Genomic DNA, 18,702 nt, shown 5'->3' on the forward strand with positions numbered 1-18,702 from the left:
GACTTTACCATATGATCAACAACAACTGCAGTATACAGTTTTTAATTAACAGCATTCTAAACAGAACCTGATAAGATAGTGTTAAGCTCTTCAGTCTATAAAAAAGTCACTTCTTGATCGCTTATTTATAGTATTTTGTAGGTTCCTTTACTTACTTTATCGATATAATCGATGAAAGATTCAAAAACAGGTGTATAGAAGATTTTTGGTGATCATTTTGGCATCTAATATCTTGGAATTAGTGCTTTTAAATGTTTAAGAAGGTAACAATATACTAGTACACATGTATATGCATTTAACTTTTTTGGTATTACTATTTGGCATCAAGATTTGGTTTGAACGTATTTTATTGTTAGGTGATGGTAACAAAGAGATAAGGCTCAATCAATTTCTGTAAACATAGAACGGCTTTTCCCATTTCTGACAGCATCATATGCTTAGCATCCAGGTCTACCGTCCATCTTTATTGTGTAAACGTTGTTTTGGCAAAGCGGGAATTCAACGTGAAAACTCTTAAGCAACAAGAGATTTGACTTTTTGAGAGCTGAAGTGTTTAGAAACATGTTGTATCATATTGCCCTGCATAATTAGATCCACCTACATGTATTCAGGAACAAGCCATAAATTTTCTGTTGTATAATGGAACATAGAGCTCTATACAATTCTGCCTGTCAACCAGTGCTAGTAAATACTAATTGACGACATGGTGCTCTCCGGTCAACTAGACTGAGATGGGAACCGTAACAAGTTATGGAATTTACTTACACACCCTGCAGCCCCAGCCCCCCCCCCCTCTCTCTCTCTCTCTCTCTCTCTCTCTCTCTCTCTCTCTCTCCATGAAAGTATTAATTTTGCAGAGTAGAATCACACACTTTGTTTACTTTTACATGTATTTTATGACCAGTTAGAGTTTTATCTATAGTTTCGCCAGGCATCATCACGCATCTATTGTAACTGCTGTCAATTTTGATTTATAGTTTGTTTGTAATTGATTAATAACTAATGGTAAAGATGATCCCAGGGGCATATTCTTAAGACTGTGTACATATTATGTCATTACTTTTTAAAAATTCCATAACCAGTTTGACAAAGCATTGGACACCTCAGTGACGTTCGAATAAGCTGAAGTAACGACTCGGGGGAAATCTTGTATAATAATTGATACTTTGTACAATTTTTCCAGTTGAAGAATCAGATGTACTTTAAATTCAATTTGCAAGGATGTGATTATGTAGATAGTTAAAGCTAAAAGCCAGGTGACATTAGCGTGGATGCGATAGATAATCAGATTTACTGTACGGAGTTTTGGTACCAATCGCGCGCCGTCACTTTCCCACACGCTCAGGTGTTTTCCGACAGTTTGTTTACCTGGCCATATGGACGCACAAATCTACTACAATATTTTACATGCTGTCGTGAACAACAAAATCAGGTAAATGGGTTCATCAATCACGATTTCGATCGTAGTTTTTAAACATAAAAAAAATAATTATTAGCTGCCAGTTAAAGAATTAAGTGTTCTTGCTTCAAGAACAATAAAAATCGATGCCTTTCGTCCTTTCTTAGGTAATCATCTAATCAGCGCTTGCCCCGTAGCAGAGGACATCAATTGAGCTGCCATTACATCAGAACGGTGAAGTGGTTATAGTGGTTCTATCTTGGGCAAGTATTACTCAGAATTTGTTATAAATTAACAAAATGAGATGATAATCAGGTACATTGACATCATCGCGTCTATTTCTTTCCGGCATTTCCAGCGTTTGAAACATGCCAAATGGCTGATTACAGGTTTGACACGCAAGTTCCCTCACCCAGTGAATACGGGGACGTGGAGGATTACTGTGTGAGTGGGGACAATATGGCGGACACCCCGGGGGTCAGGGAGGAGGGGGGTTACCCGGGGGAGGAGGAAGAAGAGATGGATGTGTTTGCCCAGCTGGAACAGAAAGAGAAGGATCTAAGGCTGGCTGCGGAGTTAGGGAAAGCCTTGTTGGAGAAAAATGAGGAACTTGAGATTAAAAATGGACAAATTATTGAGGAGTTTGCTCAGAAAATGGAGGTAAGGCCATTGAGTTTAGTGTTATTGATTAAGGGTTTATTGTTGTGTCATCTTGCATTTCCCCTGTTTATGTATTGTATATTTATTGATTTCTCTTTTATTATTCTAAACACCAGATTTAATCAAATGCGAATTTGCTTTTTTATCTCTCACTACAAAAGAAAAATCCCAGAATAAATGAAAACGAAAGGTTAATTATTTTTGATGATTTTTGATCTATTGTCATTTATGGTCTAATTAAAGACAAAGAGACACTATAGATGATAGAAACTCTTTGGTCTGGCATTATTGTCTGGCTTTTGTAATGCTCTCATTATCACTTTCATATCATATCCCATATCACAATAGTCTGCCTCCTGCTTGGTTTCCCCTACACTGTTTGATGTCGACCTAAGCCTATATTTGCTTTCTATGCCTTATTTTTAAGGATGAACTTTGTTTATTTACAATATGCGGTACATCATCTGAAAAGTCACAATTATGTTATATTGAACTTCCTTGTACATGTTTATACATTAATGTACATGCATGTATATAGATGCATATTGAGGAAATTGTTTGAAGCCTCAAATTTAGTTCCCCTTTTGAACTGGGACACGTACCCTCTGTTTTAGTAAAAAAAAAATTGAAGCCATTGATTCAAAGTAAAAAACTATCACGTAATTGTTATACAATTTGGATAAAAAGCTAACTAGCTAGCCCCCCCCCCCCCCCCCCAGTCTTTGAACAAAATATTATACAGTATTTAGATATACACCTATATATTAATTAATCTCATGGGCATAGGCAAGATAATTTTTCAGCAGTAAATGTATTGATCTCAGTATTGCTTGTTAGAGGAAATGGCATATGTAGACTTAGGGGATTTTCTGTTATGCATTATTACTCAGTATATCTGACCTTAATCCGACTTCAATATCTTCACAAGTTTTGTTTTCTGAATTTGAGATTCTTATTCCATAATGATACCCTGAAAAAAGGAATGCAAGTAATATATGATCAAAAAATGTTATTTTTGTTAGGAGTTAGAACAAGAGAAGTATGAGCTGTTTCTACGTTTGGAGAAGAAGGAGTCGGAATACGAGAACACGATTAAGGAGCTCCAGTATGACATTAGTCAGCTGAGAGAAGAGCTCCAATCCCATCAGCAGCAGGGGTCAACAAGGGTCAAGGAGAGCTCCATGGCGATAAGGGAGCTAACTCTTCAAAACGAGCGACTGACAGAGGATATGAGGGTAGCCACATTGAGGGAGGAGGAACTAGAGGCAGAGAACCAGACCCTGAGGGAGAAAATCTCAGCAAGGAGTTCATCCATGCATGCTCATGTTGGACAGCTTGAACATCTGCAACAAGAGGTAGGACAGTTACCGGTATATACTAGTATATGTAACCTTTGAAGATGAAATGCCCTAATTATTGCCCCTGCTTATTGGTTGAGGGAGTTAGACAGAAATGTCATTGTTTGCATGCATAGTCCCTCTATAATTTTTTTATACTATATGTATCTACATGAAGCCTAACTTTTAATGCAGTTTTAAATTTGTTACATGTATAGCTACATGTATATTTACTGATGTAATCAGTATTGAAATACTAAAGTGAAAATTTCCTCTTTTATCATAACAGATTGTTAACAACAGGCCATTTGGAAAAACATAAATTTTATAAACAATATTGTAAAAAAGCACTTTACTCTTTTAAAAGGAAACCACAAATATATTGCATTGCCATATGCAGTATACATGTACTTCTTTCTTTGGATGGCCTTGGTTAGTTGATTCTCCTTGATTTTCAGTGGTCATTGGGTTCATGTACCTCTTAAATATACAATATACATGAAAGGTTGAAACTTTACACCATATTCTTTATCCTGATTTAACGTCAATTGCATTCAACATTTTCAAATGAATTATTTCTGGCTGAAAATTATCTCCCTTTTCAGAGAGGTCTTGATACCTTGATTAGTACCAATAAATAGTCACCATATATAAAGGTAATGATGACTAATAGACAAAATAAAGATAGTCGTAAACCTAGAGATGGTACAGAGATATTTTCCAACCATTAATAAAAATGATAAAGGTTTTCATTATCAATGCTTTAAGATCTGTGAGATGAAGGAGCCATGCCATGCAGTCATATGGAAGAATGATAATTTGATCCTGCGCAACATATTAATTTAAACCTAGCTCTTTATATAAAACTTCTGTTTTGTTCCAGTCAATTAATTATTCATATTTAAAGATGATGAAAAGAAATTGATTCTGACAGCTATAAAGTTAGAATTTTTTTTGTTCAAATTAAATTGAGACTGCATGCATGTGGTTATCCTTAGGATTGAAGGCATATATGTTACATGGGGTACTATAACTCCACTACTAGGCTTTTTATTTTGGAGAGGGTTAATATCTACAGGCTATGTCTCTTACCTTTAAGTTTAAAAAGTAATTAATGGGGTACTTCTATATAAGGGCAAATACAAGTTTACAGATCGCGATATATATGTACATGTATTAATTAAAGTAATAAATTTTCTGAACAAGAGTTGGCATTCAATTGATATACCCCACATTATATGCATGAATCAGTGTTAGAGCAGACACACTAGAATAAGATCAAGGAGCGATAGCTGTGAGAGTTTGAATGCAAATAAATGTTAACACTTCAGCCTGAAATTGCAAAAGGTAAATGTCATGTACCGTAATAAAAAGTGATTATCTCCAGTCAATATCCTTCGCAATCCAGACATTTTTTATCCATGTCTTCATCGAGTCAAGGCACTCCTGAGAATGGAAATGGTAACAACAAAATTACACCAGACTAATTGCTTTCCAATTCCGTTATGGAAATGAGAGATCAGGATATTGCATGGCTCTAAGCCTAAAAAGTCTGTGGCAAAAACGTTTGCATTTGATCAAACACGGGAAAGGAAGGACATTTGCAGAATTCTATGGAAAAATGACTGACTGTTAAATATTGTTTTTCAGATTAATGAGCTGCGATCCAAGCGACAGGAACTGGAGAAGAGACACAGCATTGTTCTGGAGGAGAAGCATGCACTGACCTGTAGCCTGGAGGAATCGCAGGAACGAATTCTCATGTTGGAAAAATCAAAAAGGGATATTGAACAAACTGTAAGCTGGATTTTAAAGTACATGTACAAACAAAAAAATTATCAGTTTGAATACAAAGCATATTTAAATTCAAACTCATTATAAGCAGCCCCTATTTTTATACCCCTGCTCCGAAGGAGAAGGGGAAAATTATACTGTTTTACCCTTGTGTGTGTGCCTGTCTGTCTGTCTGTTCGTTGGTAACAAAAATTTCTGTCGCATTTTTCTCAGCAACTTTTTATCGCATTTGCTTGAAATTTTAACCCACTATTGTGGAATCATTAGATTTTTGTGGTGGCTCCATATTCGTGATATTCGTGGGTATACCTCTCATCCACGAATTAACTTCCTCCATGAATTAATAAATCAAGGCAATAAAGTCATATTTCCTTTCGTAAGTATACGAGAATACACGAAGTTACGTCCCCAGGAACCAGTAAAATTTAAGCAATCCACGAAAATTTGCCCCCACAAATTTTTTATGATTCCACAGTATTTGTTTAGGCATGCCATATTGTGGGATATATTTTTGTGCTTATTAGACATAAACTTCCTGTTAAATGACACCTTTGTTTATTTTTAGCCTAAATTTTCAAACAAATTTTCATCAAAGATTTCTCAGCAACTATTTATCGCAGATGCTTGAAATTTTAACACACTATTTGTTTAGGCATGCCATATCATTGAATATATATTTGTACCAATCGGATATCAACTTTCTGTTAAATGACAACTTGTTTATTTTTAGCCTAAATTTTCAAACAAGTTTTCGTCAAAAATCTCTTATCAGCTATTTATCGCAGATGCTTAAAATTTTAACACACTATTGTTTAGGCATGCCATATTGTGATATATATTTTTGTACCAATTGGATGCCAACTCTCTGTTAAATGTTGACTTTGCTTATTTTGCGTATTCACATCAGAGCGGGAGTATCACTAGTTTGCTAGCTATAGTGAGCTTTGGCTCACAGATATCTTGTTTGTCGAAAGTTTTAAATAAAAAAAATATATCTTGCTCTTTATGGTTAAATAAAAAGAAACTGTTAGAAATGTGTATTTCAGATGTTCTAAGGTATCTGATTGGGTTACTTAAGGAAGGGAAAGGTCTAAATATAATGATAAAGTTTGTTTTCCTGTTGTCAATAGACTATTTTGTGGTTGTTGCTGAAAATAAGTTCCGATGGTAGGCAATCTTTTCCAACCAACAACTTCAGATTGCAAATTCTTGATTGTACCTACAAGTTCTTGATCACTGCAAAACACTAATACAATATCAATAATCCAGCGTTGTATATTCACTGTGTCTGGGCGTCTAAATCCTAATTGTGCTCATTAGTATAGCCTTTAGGAATTCAGGCTAGTGAAAAAATCGCTTTTTTAGAAAAGTCTGAGAAAATTGCACAAATTGGGAGCTGACGGCAGCAAATAAAAAATATTTAGCAGACCAAAAACTGGATAATGACTGGTGTCATTAGTTTGGAAATTATACTACATCTGTCAAAAAAAAACCAATTAAAAAGGATTTCTTTTGTGTCAGAAAAAAAAAAATGATAAAGAAAAGAGCTTTTAGAGGTTCTTGACTTGCACTGAATTCTGTTATCAGTATATATCCTTTTTTTTAAAGTACGGTACAATTAATATGATCTCTTTGGTGAATTTAAAGAAAAATACAATATTATAAATGATTTTGTCAACTTAATTTTCAGATGTAAATAGATGATGCACAATTTATGAGTGGAGTCCTTTTGTCTCCTTGATTAATGATATCAAACTGAAAATTGATTTTGTCTAAATAATTACAGACTTGCATTAAGTAAATGTCAGGATTAATATTGAATATTGATTGCAAGTTGTACGTGTTCATTCTCAGCCAGCAAAGCTTTTTTTTTTTATCAAATTGACCCATTGTGATGACAGCTGTGTTCTCAAGAGGGAGGTTATTTAATGAAATGCGTAACTTTTTCATGTATTGAATACCTAAAGTACATCCAAGGGGAGTTACAGTAATTTTGTTAATGTAATTTTATGAATAAACATGCAATCATGGGGATTTAAAGACATATATATCAGTATACAATTGTGTATTCTATGGCATAGAAACCCCAGATAAATATATGTACTGTTATTAATATGATAATTGAATGTATATCTGATGGGTTATCAGAGTACGTTTAATAAATGTATTTCTTAATGAACCTGTTTGATTTCCGTTCAAAATGTTTTGAACCTTTTTTAATTTTGTTAACATGCAATGAACTGGTTTGGTTTCTATTCATTGAGAAATCTCCCTGTTCAATTTTTGTTCAGTGTATAATGAACCTGTCTGTATTGTAGATCCAGACTGTTCAATATGAAATGAACCTTTTCGATTTTAGTTCAATGCCAGAAAAGCCTGTTTGATTTCTTTTCAGTAGTTTAAAATGAACCTGTCTGCTTAATTCAATAACTAATTAACTTGTCTGATTTGTTCAATAATCCCCAGATTGGGCGATGAACCCTTCTGATTTGTTTAATAACTAATGATATAACCCTGTCTGATTTGTTCATTACTCCATTACCCTGTGTGATTTATTCAATAACTAAGGAACTTGTTGGATTTCTAGGTTCAGAACCAGGAGCGGGATATCCTGGAGCTCCAGGAAAACAATGTCCAGCTCCAGGCTCAGCTTCATCACATGTCCACAAACCTAGTCACCTCTAGTCACCCCAGTAAAACTCAGTCCCTCTCACTGTTCAGCGAGATATCTCAGATGTCTCCAGATCATATCTCACCTGTCACATCACCTGACTCATCCAAAACAGTGAGTATATTGACTGTAACACACATTTTTTATATAGTACAAAGAAAAGCATATAGAAATTTAGACTAATCAGTGAAGTACCATCTAATTTTATATTTTTTTCTCCAGTTTCCTCATGATTCTGATACAAGCGGAGGATCATTCCTTGCCGACCTCATGGAAGAAGACGAGTATGAATGCGATGATGACGACATTTACCTTACATCCCCCATTTCACAGCTTCCACTTCATTCCACCCTCTCCGATTCTCAGTTTTTGGAAAACTTCCAGTATTCATCTCAACTTTATCATGAAGACAAAGAAGTAATGTCTTATAGCTCTAATGTGGCTAATTTACATGCTGATCTTTATATACATTGAGATTGTTTTGTAAAAAGGGATTTTTTAATACAATTTTATTCTCTCTATTTTTTTTTCTTCTCAAGTTTCATCAAGAACTAGTCAATGTATATACCCAGTTAAAAGACATGTGTGCAAGCCTTAGGCATAGAGGAGTGAATATGCAGGATTGTTCCGATTTCACGATGTGTGAAGATATTCGTCCTGGTGTACTGTCCAATTTACTGGAAGAGTTCAAAGAGCTAATGCAGGATGTTCTCACCTTTAAACCAACAGTAAGACATTTCAAATTTTAATAATTATCTGTAAGATGTATAGAGAGTATAATAGGTATACTTTTATGCTGTATTTAGCCTTGTACAACTAATGAATGAAAAATATTTTTGGTTCATCAGGTGATGGAAGAATCTCAAGTGTGTTTGGATGGTGAAGATCTTGTATCCGTCTCAGAGCTCAGTAAACACATCAGTGATCTAAAGGATGATCTCAGAGGTGCTCAAGGTGATCTTGATCGGCTCAAACAAGAGATGACCATCAGGGACTCGCAACTTGAACAGAAAACACAGGAGCTTAAGAATCTCACAGGAAAGGTAAAGGTAATTTACTGTTTTTAATATGGCCAGGCCACATTGAAGTTTAGTTAATTTATTACTCCAGGTAAGTCAATATCAACAACCAAGGTTAAAAAATGGGAAAATTTGGGGATGGAGACCAGTCCTTTTTTTTTTAAATTTATTATTCAAAAAATATAAGTCAGTATAGAACGGAATCAATGTGGCCTTGCAATAACACAATTATGAATTGAAGAAATTCATAAAAGTACAAAGTTTGGGTGGTTCAAGTCATGCTTAAATTGCTTTTGTAGGTGTCTATTTTAGAGGTAAGTTTTGAAATGGTGTGCCTAGTTGTTGTTCTCCATTGATTGTTGTCATAAACTATACATGCAGATAAGGATGCTCTGAAAAAAGCGGAAATTTATGCAATATATTTGTTAGAAGCATCTCTTGTGTGTTGTTTGTTTCTTTTGAGTTTCCTTCCCGCCAGACTTCTTCCTATATATTCAATCAATGAAAATCATCGGTTTCATATATATTTGAAAGATTTTTAAAAAGCATTCATTCAGTATTAATGTCACTATATTGGCAGTTATTAAGTTTATAAATATTTTCTGTTTGATAATTTCAGCTATCTTTACAACATGATGCACTCTCAGCTGTTCAACAGGAGAGAGATCGTTATCACTCCGCACTGCTTAGGGAGGGTTGCATGACTGAACATGAAATCGTACAACAGGCTCGGCAGGAAAGGGACTTTGCAATAGAAAAGTGAGATACATTTACTACAAATTTAGAAGCATGCATGAGTACATGCACTTGGAAGATCACTGTTAGGCTTATCCCTCGAAACAATTAAGAAATAAATCTTGAAAAAATAAATGATGCATCTTAAACCATTCACTATCTTGAAGTTCATTAATGACCTTGACATTGAGAAGTCCCTTACTTTTGATCTCATCAGAAACCCATGGCCAGTCTTGGATGCACATGCTGATCATTGGCAGAAAACATTCAGTGACTTAGTCATAGTCTGATGGCATAGGGCAGACTGGCTGTGAGTTTCTGGTGATGAATGACAAAGAACAATACATGCTCATTTGAAAATTTATCATATATTTAATAAATAACCTAATTTAATTCTTATTTCAGGAAAAACAAAATGGAAATTCAATTGGCAGAGTCCAAGTTTGAATTATCATCATTAAGTGATCAATTAATGGAAGCTATTCAGCAAAAGATGGCATTAAGTCAGGAACTTGAACAATGGCAGGTGTGTCAATTAGATAAATATATTATGGGTGCTTTCCATCAACATTGTCTTGCAAGCAACGTCACTGAGAAACCTTGAAGTTACTGGAATGGTTAGCAACGTCACATCGCTCCAACCTGGCATTATAGAATTTGGTACAATGCCAGGATTTCTTTAACTACAATTTGTCCTACTACATGTACAAGGAAATAAATTAAAACAAATAGCCAAACTCTGTGGACAAAATTTCAAGATAAATATCAGTTTAAAGCTACAATCGTCCTCGCTGGAACGATGTGACGTTGCCAACCATTCCAGTAACTTCAAGGTTTCTCAGTGACGTTGCTTGCGAGACAGCATTAATGATGACCAAGACGCCATATTGTTTCCTAATCAGCAATGGTAAAATACATTGCCACAATCGCTCGCCAGCAACCCGCATTTCAGCGATCAATGACGAAGGCAAGACCGGCAAATCCGGCAATGCCGGTTTAATGGAAAGCACCCTATATCTCCAACTACTCATCTTTGGTAGATGACTCCACTTTTTTTCTAATGCTTATAGACACGTATCGGTTATGGTGTGTATCATACATTAGACCCTTGACATTACTATTTAATGTAAGTATACCATTGTATGTAAATGGTTTTGGTGAATAAATGAATTTGAGCAGAGTGGATCATTAGTTGGGCTAGCAATGATGCTTACCAGTACACGTACCAATTTTGATCAAACCTCAGGGATATTAATAATACTTACATTGTCTGTATATATCTTGTTAGGAATTCCATCAATATTATTGAAAACATTAAATTTTCATAGCAATATCAATATTAAGGCAGTTGTAAACATTATGAATTTGTATTATTTCTGTCTTTTGTATATGTAAATAATATCAATCTTGTTACTTGTTTTTCAGAGTGACATGGAACGGTTGTTTGATGTTCATATAGAGAAAACCTTTCAAAATGACAGTAATAGACAAGAAGTTTGCCAAGAGTTGAAAAAGAGCATGCAGGGCATGAGAAAGTCCAAATCTGCAATAAACTTCACCACCTATCACTAGCAGTGACAGATTAAATATTCTTTACCATTGAATTCCAGTCTGTCATTGCAGAAACCACTCGTCTTTCATCCAGATTATTAATGTGTCCGTCTTGGTGTTTGTTGGGCCACACCAATATAATTTCTTGTTCATCAGATATTCAGTGAAAAAAGGTACAAGTTGGCGAACAATTGAATAATAAATTTATATTAAACTATCTACAAAATATAAATTTTTTGGCCGTACATAATTAATTTTGTAAGGATGGAAATAGAACAGAAAACAACGCAAAATTTCCTAGGTGCAGGAAATCAATGATACAATGTAATATAAATACGAGCGTGCAGGATTTGATGAAAGAAATTATATTGGTGTGGCCTAACATCTTTTGGTATTGTGAGTTTAAGAATGGGTACCAGATAACTCCACAGTGCTAGTTAATGCCCAATATCAAAATGCTTGTACACCTCCACTGTGTCTGTGTTGGCTTAAATTGTAGCTTTGCCAAATCTTTTAAACCAATGTGATGAAAACTTATGAAATGTTTTTGGTCACATTCATTGTGCTTGCCATGTTTTGTTGTTGCAATATTAAAAGTTGAAACAAATTCTATGTGTTTTCATTTAATTAAATCTTCAGAATTTCTTTTAAAATTTTTTGCTACTCTGCATATGAACGCATGAAATTTGACAGTCAGAAACAAGGTGCATAAATCTGATACCTTAAAGCTGAACACCGCTCGTAAATGGGCATCGTCACACAGATACCTGGTATATAAACCCTTCGATTCCGTTACACCCGATTGCACACTTGAAACTTGTGGCCGACGCGTAGTATTCCTTTTGTGCTCTTTTGATTTTATGCATTTATTTCTTATTCTATGTGCATATTCTGCTTGTAATTAATGCATTGACCAACTTATTTGATGTTAGTATTCTCCTGGCTTGAAAAAAGTTCAGAAAATTTGATATTTCATCGCGACCTAGTAACACAGCGAGGCGAGATGTTCTCCACACAGGTGAGACCTCTACAGCAAAGTACTTTGAATTGTTTAGAGGTCTGTACCTTATATAGGGGTTGTAGGGACAGCAGTGATGAAAGAGAAACATGGCAGACTGTGCCCATTTACAAGCGGTGTTCAGCTTTAAAACTTTACAAAGATTCATTTGAAAAGTTTCATTGGTCCTTTATAATTATAGAGGACATCTTTCTCTACATAGTGAGAAGAATTAATCGAAATAAATTAAAATTGGCAGGCAATTGGAGAACTTTTTATTGTACAAATGTATCAGCTGTCCATATTCAGTTAATACTGCAATCACAGAATGGACATTTTCCTGGGTTCAGTTGTTTTCTGCCTCACCTTTGCCTTATTATAACCATCAATTAGAAGAAAAAAATGAAATCAGAAGCAGGATGTTCAAAGTTTATTGAGAAAAGAAAGTATGAGAAATTTACCAGGTATTGTTCATCAATCACTCACTACAGTAGATATTTCAGAAAAAGGATTTCTTAGGGCTAGTAACATACATGTATAATTATATATTCTGAACAAAAACTGTTTATTGTTTTCATTTAATGTATTACTATAATAAATTATTTTTTCTTAAAATTTGTACAAAATTATTGAAAAATAGAAATTATTTCTTTTATGAAAAAAAAAATATTTCAGATAAGATACTTTGACTGACTGTCAACCATTATATATTTTGGTGTAGCTTAACTGTGTTATGCCCTAATGAAAAGTGAAAGTTTTAAAGGTATGTAAGAAACAAAACTACATTTAATGAGCTCACTTCACTTTTTACAGTCCAAGTCTGTAAAGATTCTAATTATGAGCTTGAATAAATTACTTCATATAAAAAGCAGACAAAAGTCATTTGATAAAAATACCACCAAAACTTAATGGAAAAACCCCCAAACTGAGCTAGAAATATACATGAGTAACACTAAAAATAATCATGCAAGATGTCAAAGTTCCCTCTATTTTCCATCAAACATCATTTTGACGGGGGATATAAAATAAGTGTCCAATGTTTCCCACAGACTTTTTCCAAAACTAAGTCTTTCTGTTTTTGAACTCCTGAGACTGGAGTCTGCTTTTGACATCTCTTGCAGTTTAATGTCTTCAGCGATTTCTTCCCTCTCAATCAGATGTCTGTCTTTGACAGGAAAGTTTACACTCCTTTTATTACGCCCATTTGCTCCTTTTTCGGGTTCACTCCTGTTAAATCTACTTAAAGGAGTTAAAGAGTTATGTGCATTTTTCCATCCCTCTTTAGATTCTACACTTGATTCACCACCTGGGCTGAGAAAAGTGTGCTTGAAGTTTAACTGCTGTGTCAAATTAGACGACGGTTCATTAAGAGAATTTTCCAAACTAGGCAGGTTCATCAAAGGAGTATCAGCAACCTTGTATAAATTAAGACCCCTTTTTCGCCTGGATGATTGCTCAAGGACAGAAATATTATCCTTATCTGTGGCATGTTTCTTTTTCGACTTCTTAGATGAGGTGCCCAGAATATCTGCTACCTGCACATCATCTTCTTCCTCAATTATGTCTGCTGTTGCATGGAAGGATTTACCACCCTGCATTGTCAGATCCACTTTCTTGGCGCAAGTCTTATCAAGAAGAATGCTCTCATTTTCCTTCCTTCTTTTATTTGCAGACATTTTGGTAAGTACATTAAGAGGAATATCCCCTGAGGTGTTGAGTCGAGTATCCGGGGACTCGACCACTATCTTTGTTTTATCTGCCCAATCTCCACCAGACTGACATTTTTTTGCTGCCTTTCGCTTTTTCGGTTGATGATATTCCTCTTCAGATTGTTCTTCAGACTCATCTTCTTCATTTTCCGAGGATGAGGAGGTTTCATCTTGATCACAGCTCATCACAGGAACAACTTTCTCACATGAATTAGGTCTACGTTTAACCAGCAATTTTTTTCTACGAGACGGAAGGCTTTTGAGAGGTCTTTTTCTCTTTTTTATAGCTGAAGAACATTTTGTTTCATTTTGTGTTTCTGGATCATCTTTCCTTGCATTTAGCTCATCATGTGGTTGTCTACTCTCAATTCTTGAAGAAGATCTTGTCTTGCATTTTCTTGTTGTATTTGTAGATTCAGCGCTGTTTTTTTGTTCCAATGTACTTCTTTCAGGGTTACACTCCTGTTTGTTGAAGTAGCTCTTCTTGCAAGTAAAAGATACTTCAAATAAGAAAGGGCACACTTTTAGAGCTTTCCCATTCTTCTTGAAGTTTATTTTCTGTGAAATTTTCCAGGGCTTCCTTTTGAATGTTACAACATAGTTTTCACTGCATACTGTCTTGAGGATTTGATTTCGCTGTGAAAGGTACAACAATCCTCTAATGATATTCTGTACTTCGGATGTTGATGTTCCTTCTGAAAAAAAAATAATTCTCAACTATAGCTGTTAAGTTGTTGATGTGGGTATACAACTTGCTGATTTCTTTAAGATCATATACAGGAACTAAGCTCATATCGTACCTAACATGTCTTTTGGCAACTGACAATTGAAAATCTGTGCAACAGGATAAAAAAGAACTTAACCTAAGTAAGGGCATTGAGAATATGACACTTTGTTGATGAGATAAGCAAATCATAACAAAACAAAGCAGGGAGATTAACATACAACAAATTTCCTCATACATGAAAATATAAATTAATTTGCACTGATGGTGAATTGATAAAAAATTGGGGTGATCTGACATTGAAATTTTCATTTTAGTTTATGAATGGGTGACCTGCACTTAACCTTAACCTAACTAGATTTCTTTTTTAACCAAAGCAAAATCAGTATGAGGAAATGATTGTAAAACATGGGTTGTTATTTGTGCCAGCCAAAAGTAACATTGCCAAATGGAATTCTGGTCCATTGTGTCAATTTTTTAAAATCCAATAAGAAACAATTTACAAACCTTTATCACGATCACCATCTAGCAGTCGATCTAATGTTGTATTGCAACAGTCTGCATCATGGAAGTGATAGAATTTAATCTTGTACAAATGATTCACATGTAACATTAATTTCGTTCTACAGGCATCCATTGTCTCTGAAAAGATGAAACAACAGCTGATGACAATGATAAGGCAAAATCATTCAAGATCACTAAATGGATTGGTAAATCTGATATTTTTGGGACTTACTGGCCATATGGGTTTATCATAATTGCCCATTTTGGATATGATATTGAATTTATTATCAATTGATCAAATAAGTGCTTCCTCAGAGAAGTAATCAGCCCTAATAAGATATAGCAAGGATGAAGACTATTCTCTTTTGAGAAGTGGACAGGCATAGCCTACTGCCTGTCTACTTCTAAAAAGAGAATAGGATGAGGACTATACGTTCATTTGTTTACTAAGAGTAATCGATGGATATAAATAACACAAAAGATGTTTGTGAAACATTTATGCCCCCCTCCCTTGGAAACATCCACAAAGAAAACTGCAAATAACTGGTATTTTTCTAAGTTCAAGGGCCATAACTCTGTCGAAAATTGCTCGATCATACCCAAAATCAAACTTGACCTAGATATTATTTAGATAAATCTGTGTATCAAATTTCATATCCATATGTGCACCCTCTGCGAAGAAAATGAGCAGAAACTGCAAATAACTGGAATTTTTCTATGTCCAAGAGGCATAACTCTGTCGAAAAATGCTCGATCATACCCAAAATCAAACTTGACCTTGATATTATCATGATAAACCTGTTTACCAAATTTCATTTCAATATGTTCATCCTCTGCGAAGAAAATGAGCAGAAACGGCAAAAAACTAGAATTTTTCTAAGCCCAAGGGCCATAACTCTGTCGAAAATTGCTTGATCGTACCCAATATCGAACTTGACTTAGATATTATCATGATAAACCTGTATACTAAATTTCATTTCAATATGTTCATCTTCTGCGGAGAAAATGAGCGGAAACAGCAAAAAAATAGAATTTTTCTATGTCCAAGGGCCATAACTCTGTCGAAAATTGCTCGATTGAACCCAATATCGAACTTGACCTAGATATTATCATGATAAACCTGTATACTAAATTTCATTTCAATATGTTTATCCTCTGCGAAGAAAATGAGCGGAAACAGCAAAAAACTAGAATTTTTCTAAGTCCAAGGGCCATAACTCTGTTGAAAATTGCTCGATCATACCCAATATCGAACTTGACCTTGATATTATCATGATAAACCTGTATACTAAATTTCATTTCAATATGTTCATCCTCTGCGAAGAAAATGAGCAGAAACGGCAAAAAACTAGAATTTTTCTAAGCCCAAGGGCCATAACTCTGTCGAAAATTGCTCGATTGTACCCAATATCGAACTTGACTTAGATATTATCATGATAAACCTGTATACTAAATTTCATTTCAATATGTTCATCTTCTGCGGAGAAAATGAGCGGAAACAGCAAAAAAATAGAATTTTTCTATGTCCAAGGGCCATAACTCTGTCGAAAATTGCTCGATTGAACCCAATATCGAACTTGACCTAGATATTATCATGATAAACCTGTATACTAAATTTCATTTCAATATGTTTATCCTCTGCGAAGAAAATGAGCGGAAACAGCAAAAAAATAGAATTTTTCTATGTCCAAGGGCCATAACTCTGCCGAAAATTGCTCGATGGTACCCAATATCGAACTTGACCTTGATATTATCATGATAAACCTGTATACTAATTTTCATTTCAATATGTTCATCCTCTGCGAAGAAAATGAGCAGAAACGGCAAAAAACTAGAATTTTTCTAAGCCCAAGGGCCATAACTCTGTCGAAAATTGCTCGATTGTACCCAATATCGAACTTGACTTAGATATTATCATGATAAACCTGTATACTAAATTTCATTTCAATATGTTCATCTTCTGCGGAGAAAATGAGCGGAAACAGCAAAAAAATAGAATTTTTCTATGTCCAAGGGCCATAACTCTGTCGAAAATTGCTCGATTGAACCCAATATCGAACTTGACCTAGATATTATTATGATAAACCTGTATACTAAATTTCATTTCAATATGTTCATCTTCTGCGAAGAAAATGAGCCGAAACAGCAAAAAAATAGAATTTTTCTAAGTCCAAGGGCCATAACTCTGTCGAAAATTGCTCAATGGTACCCAATATCGAACTTGACCTTGATATTATCATGATAAACCTATATACCAAATTTCATTTCAATATGTTCATCCTCTGCGAAGAAAATGAACGGAAACTGTTGGTAACCGACCGACAGCAGCAAAGCAATATGCCCTCCCTTCTTCGAAGGGGGGCATAAAATTGTAGAACTAAACATCATTTTGTTGTAAATTTACATTAAATAATATAAAATGCAGTACATTTTAATTGTTAATATGCAAAATAATTTTTTCTAACAGAGACATATCAAACTTGTAAAGTTACGGTTTCAAAATGTCTCTTAACTAAAAATTCGTATTGTAATGAGGATTTTCAAAATATTGGGTAACTAGAATTACCGAAATACCCGTGATTTACCGAAATGCCCTTCAAAAACACCGAAATGCCTCATTTGAGCACAAATATTTAACATTATAGTTTGAATCTAAGTGTTTAAATGTGTTTCCCCAATTTTCAGTTTGATAATGTATTTTGACATAAATACTAGCGATTTTTAACATTTGTAGACATTGGGTTAAGAACGATAACTCTTGCAGGAATTGCTTTTCACTCGAATAGAGGTGTGAAGTTTATTCCCAGAATAAAATAACTAAGAATTAAAAATATCAGTTTATCAGCTTTTATTTTTTATAAATATCATGTAATAATTTGACATGATAATACTATAAATATTCCTTTTTTACCAGAATTGCTCCTTTCTATTGTGAGTAGATGAGATGAAAACAGTTATGTCCAGTTTAAATGAATTATTCAAAATAAATTTAATTATGGTTATTTACAAGAAATAAATTAATACAAAGATTTAGTTACATTGGGTTTTTATCAACACGTTAAAAACTAAATTTAATAAAAGAGTTATCTTTCTTGGAAGAATTGCATTTTAATCAATAACCACGAAAATCGGCTGATTTATTAAAAAAATTAACTTTATATACAATAACTATCTATATATAATACTAGACATATACTCTTTTTGGCGTAATAATGGGCATTTTGGTGTTTTCACCGGGTATTTCGGTATTTACTGATTAATTGGTCTCAACAATAAGCATAAGATGATATAAAGTGACTGCCTGCATGAAAAAAAATCAATCTGTTACTCAATGTTTATTACTTTTGAAGTAACAAGGAATGTTTATAAAAATCAAGCTATAAGCACTATACTACCTACATTTGTCTTGTTTTGACTGTTCAATGTTCTATTGTCGATTTTGTAGTACGCGCGTCCCGTCCATATTGAGACGGACTGGAAAATTTATTTTTAATATACCGGCAAAAAGTGATCATAGAATTGGTAGCTCGTACCATAAATGTTTCGTAATGGGTATTATTTCCAATTTATCAGCAAAATCGAAGTTATGATAATCCAATAAG

At 34.3% G+C, this 18,702-nt stretch overlaps 2 protein-coding genes across 6 annotated transcripts; one reads left to right on the forward strand and one right to left on the reverse strand.

Moving 5' to 3' along the window:
• The first annotated feature begins 1,281 nt into the window (after positions 1–1,281).
• Positions 1,282–11,773, forward strand: LOC105347008 (bicaudal D-related protein homolog). 5 transcript variants are annotated; one of them, XM_011455865.4, is made up of 13 exons: positions 1,282–1,432; positions 1,567–1,662; positions 1,789–2,059; positions 3,082–3,414; positions 5,047–5,193; positions 7,778–7,975; positions 8,084–8,278; positions 8,401–8,589; positions 8,710–8,910; positions 9,180–9,194; positions 9,500–9,639; positions 10,021–10,141; positions 11,041–11,773. In XM_011455865.4, the coding sequence occupies exons 3-13, from the start codon at positions 1,859–1,861 to the stop codon at positions 11,185–11,187; spliced, it is 1,887 nt and encodes a 628-aa protein (XP_011454167.3). In that variant the 5' UTR covers positions 1,282–1,432; positions 1,567–1,662; positions 1,789–1,858; the 3' UTR covers positions 11,188–11,773. The 5 variants fall into 5 exon arrangements, with proteins under 5 accessions (XP_011454167.3, XP_011454163.3, XP_011454164.3 ...); XM_011455861.4 differs by lacking the exons at positions 1,282–1,432; positions 1,567–1,662 and having other exon boundaries at positions 1,706–2,059; XM_011455862.4 differs by lacking the exons at positions 1,282–1,432; positions 1,567–1,662 and having other exon boundaries at positions 1,706–2,059; positions 8,710–8,904.
• Positions 11,774–12,583: 810 nt separating this feature from the next.
• Positions 12,584–18,624, reverse strand: LOC105347009 (eukaryotic translation initiation factor 5B). The gene is made up of 3 exons (XM_011455867.4): positions 18,500–18,624; positions 15,104–15,238; positions 12,584–14,567 (listed from the first exon to the last, which is right to left on the reverse strand). The coding sequence occupies exons 2-3, from the start codon at positions 15,231–15,233 to the stop codon at positions 13,150–13,152; spliced, it is 1,548 nt and encodes a 515-aa protein (XP_011454169.4). The 5' UTR covers positions 15,234–15,238; positions 18,500–18,624; the 3' UTR covers positions 12,584–13,149.
• Between the last annotated feature and the right edge of the window lie 78 nt (positions 18,625–18,702).

The sequence above is a fragment of the Magallana gigas genome, chromosome 3 (assembly GCF_963853765.1).
Source record: "Magallana gigas chromosome 3, xbMagGiga1.1, whole genome shotgun sequence".
Taxonomy (NCBI): Eukaryota; Metazoa; Mollusca; class Bivalvia; order Ostreida; family Ostreidae; genus Magallana; species Magallana gigas.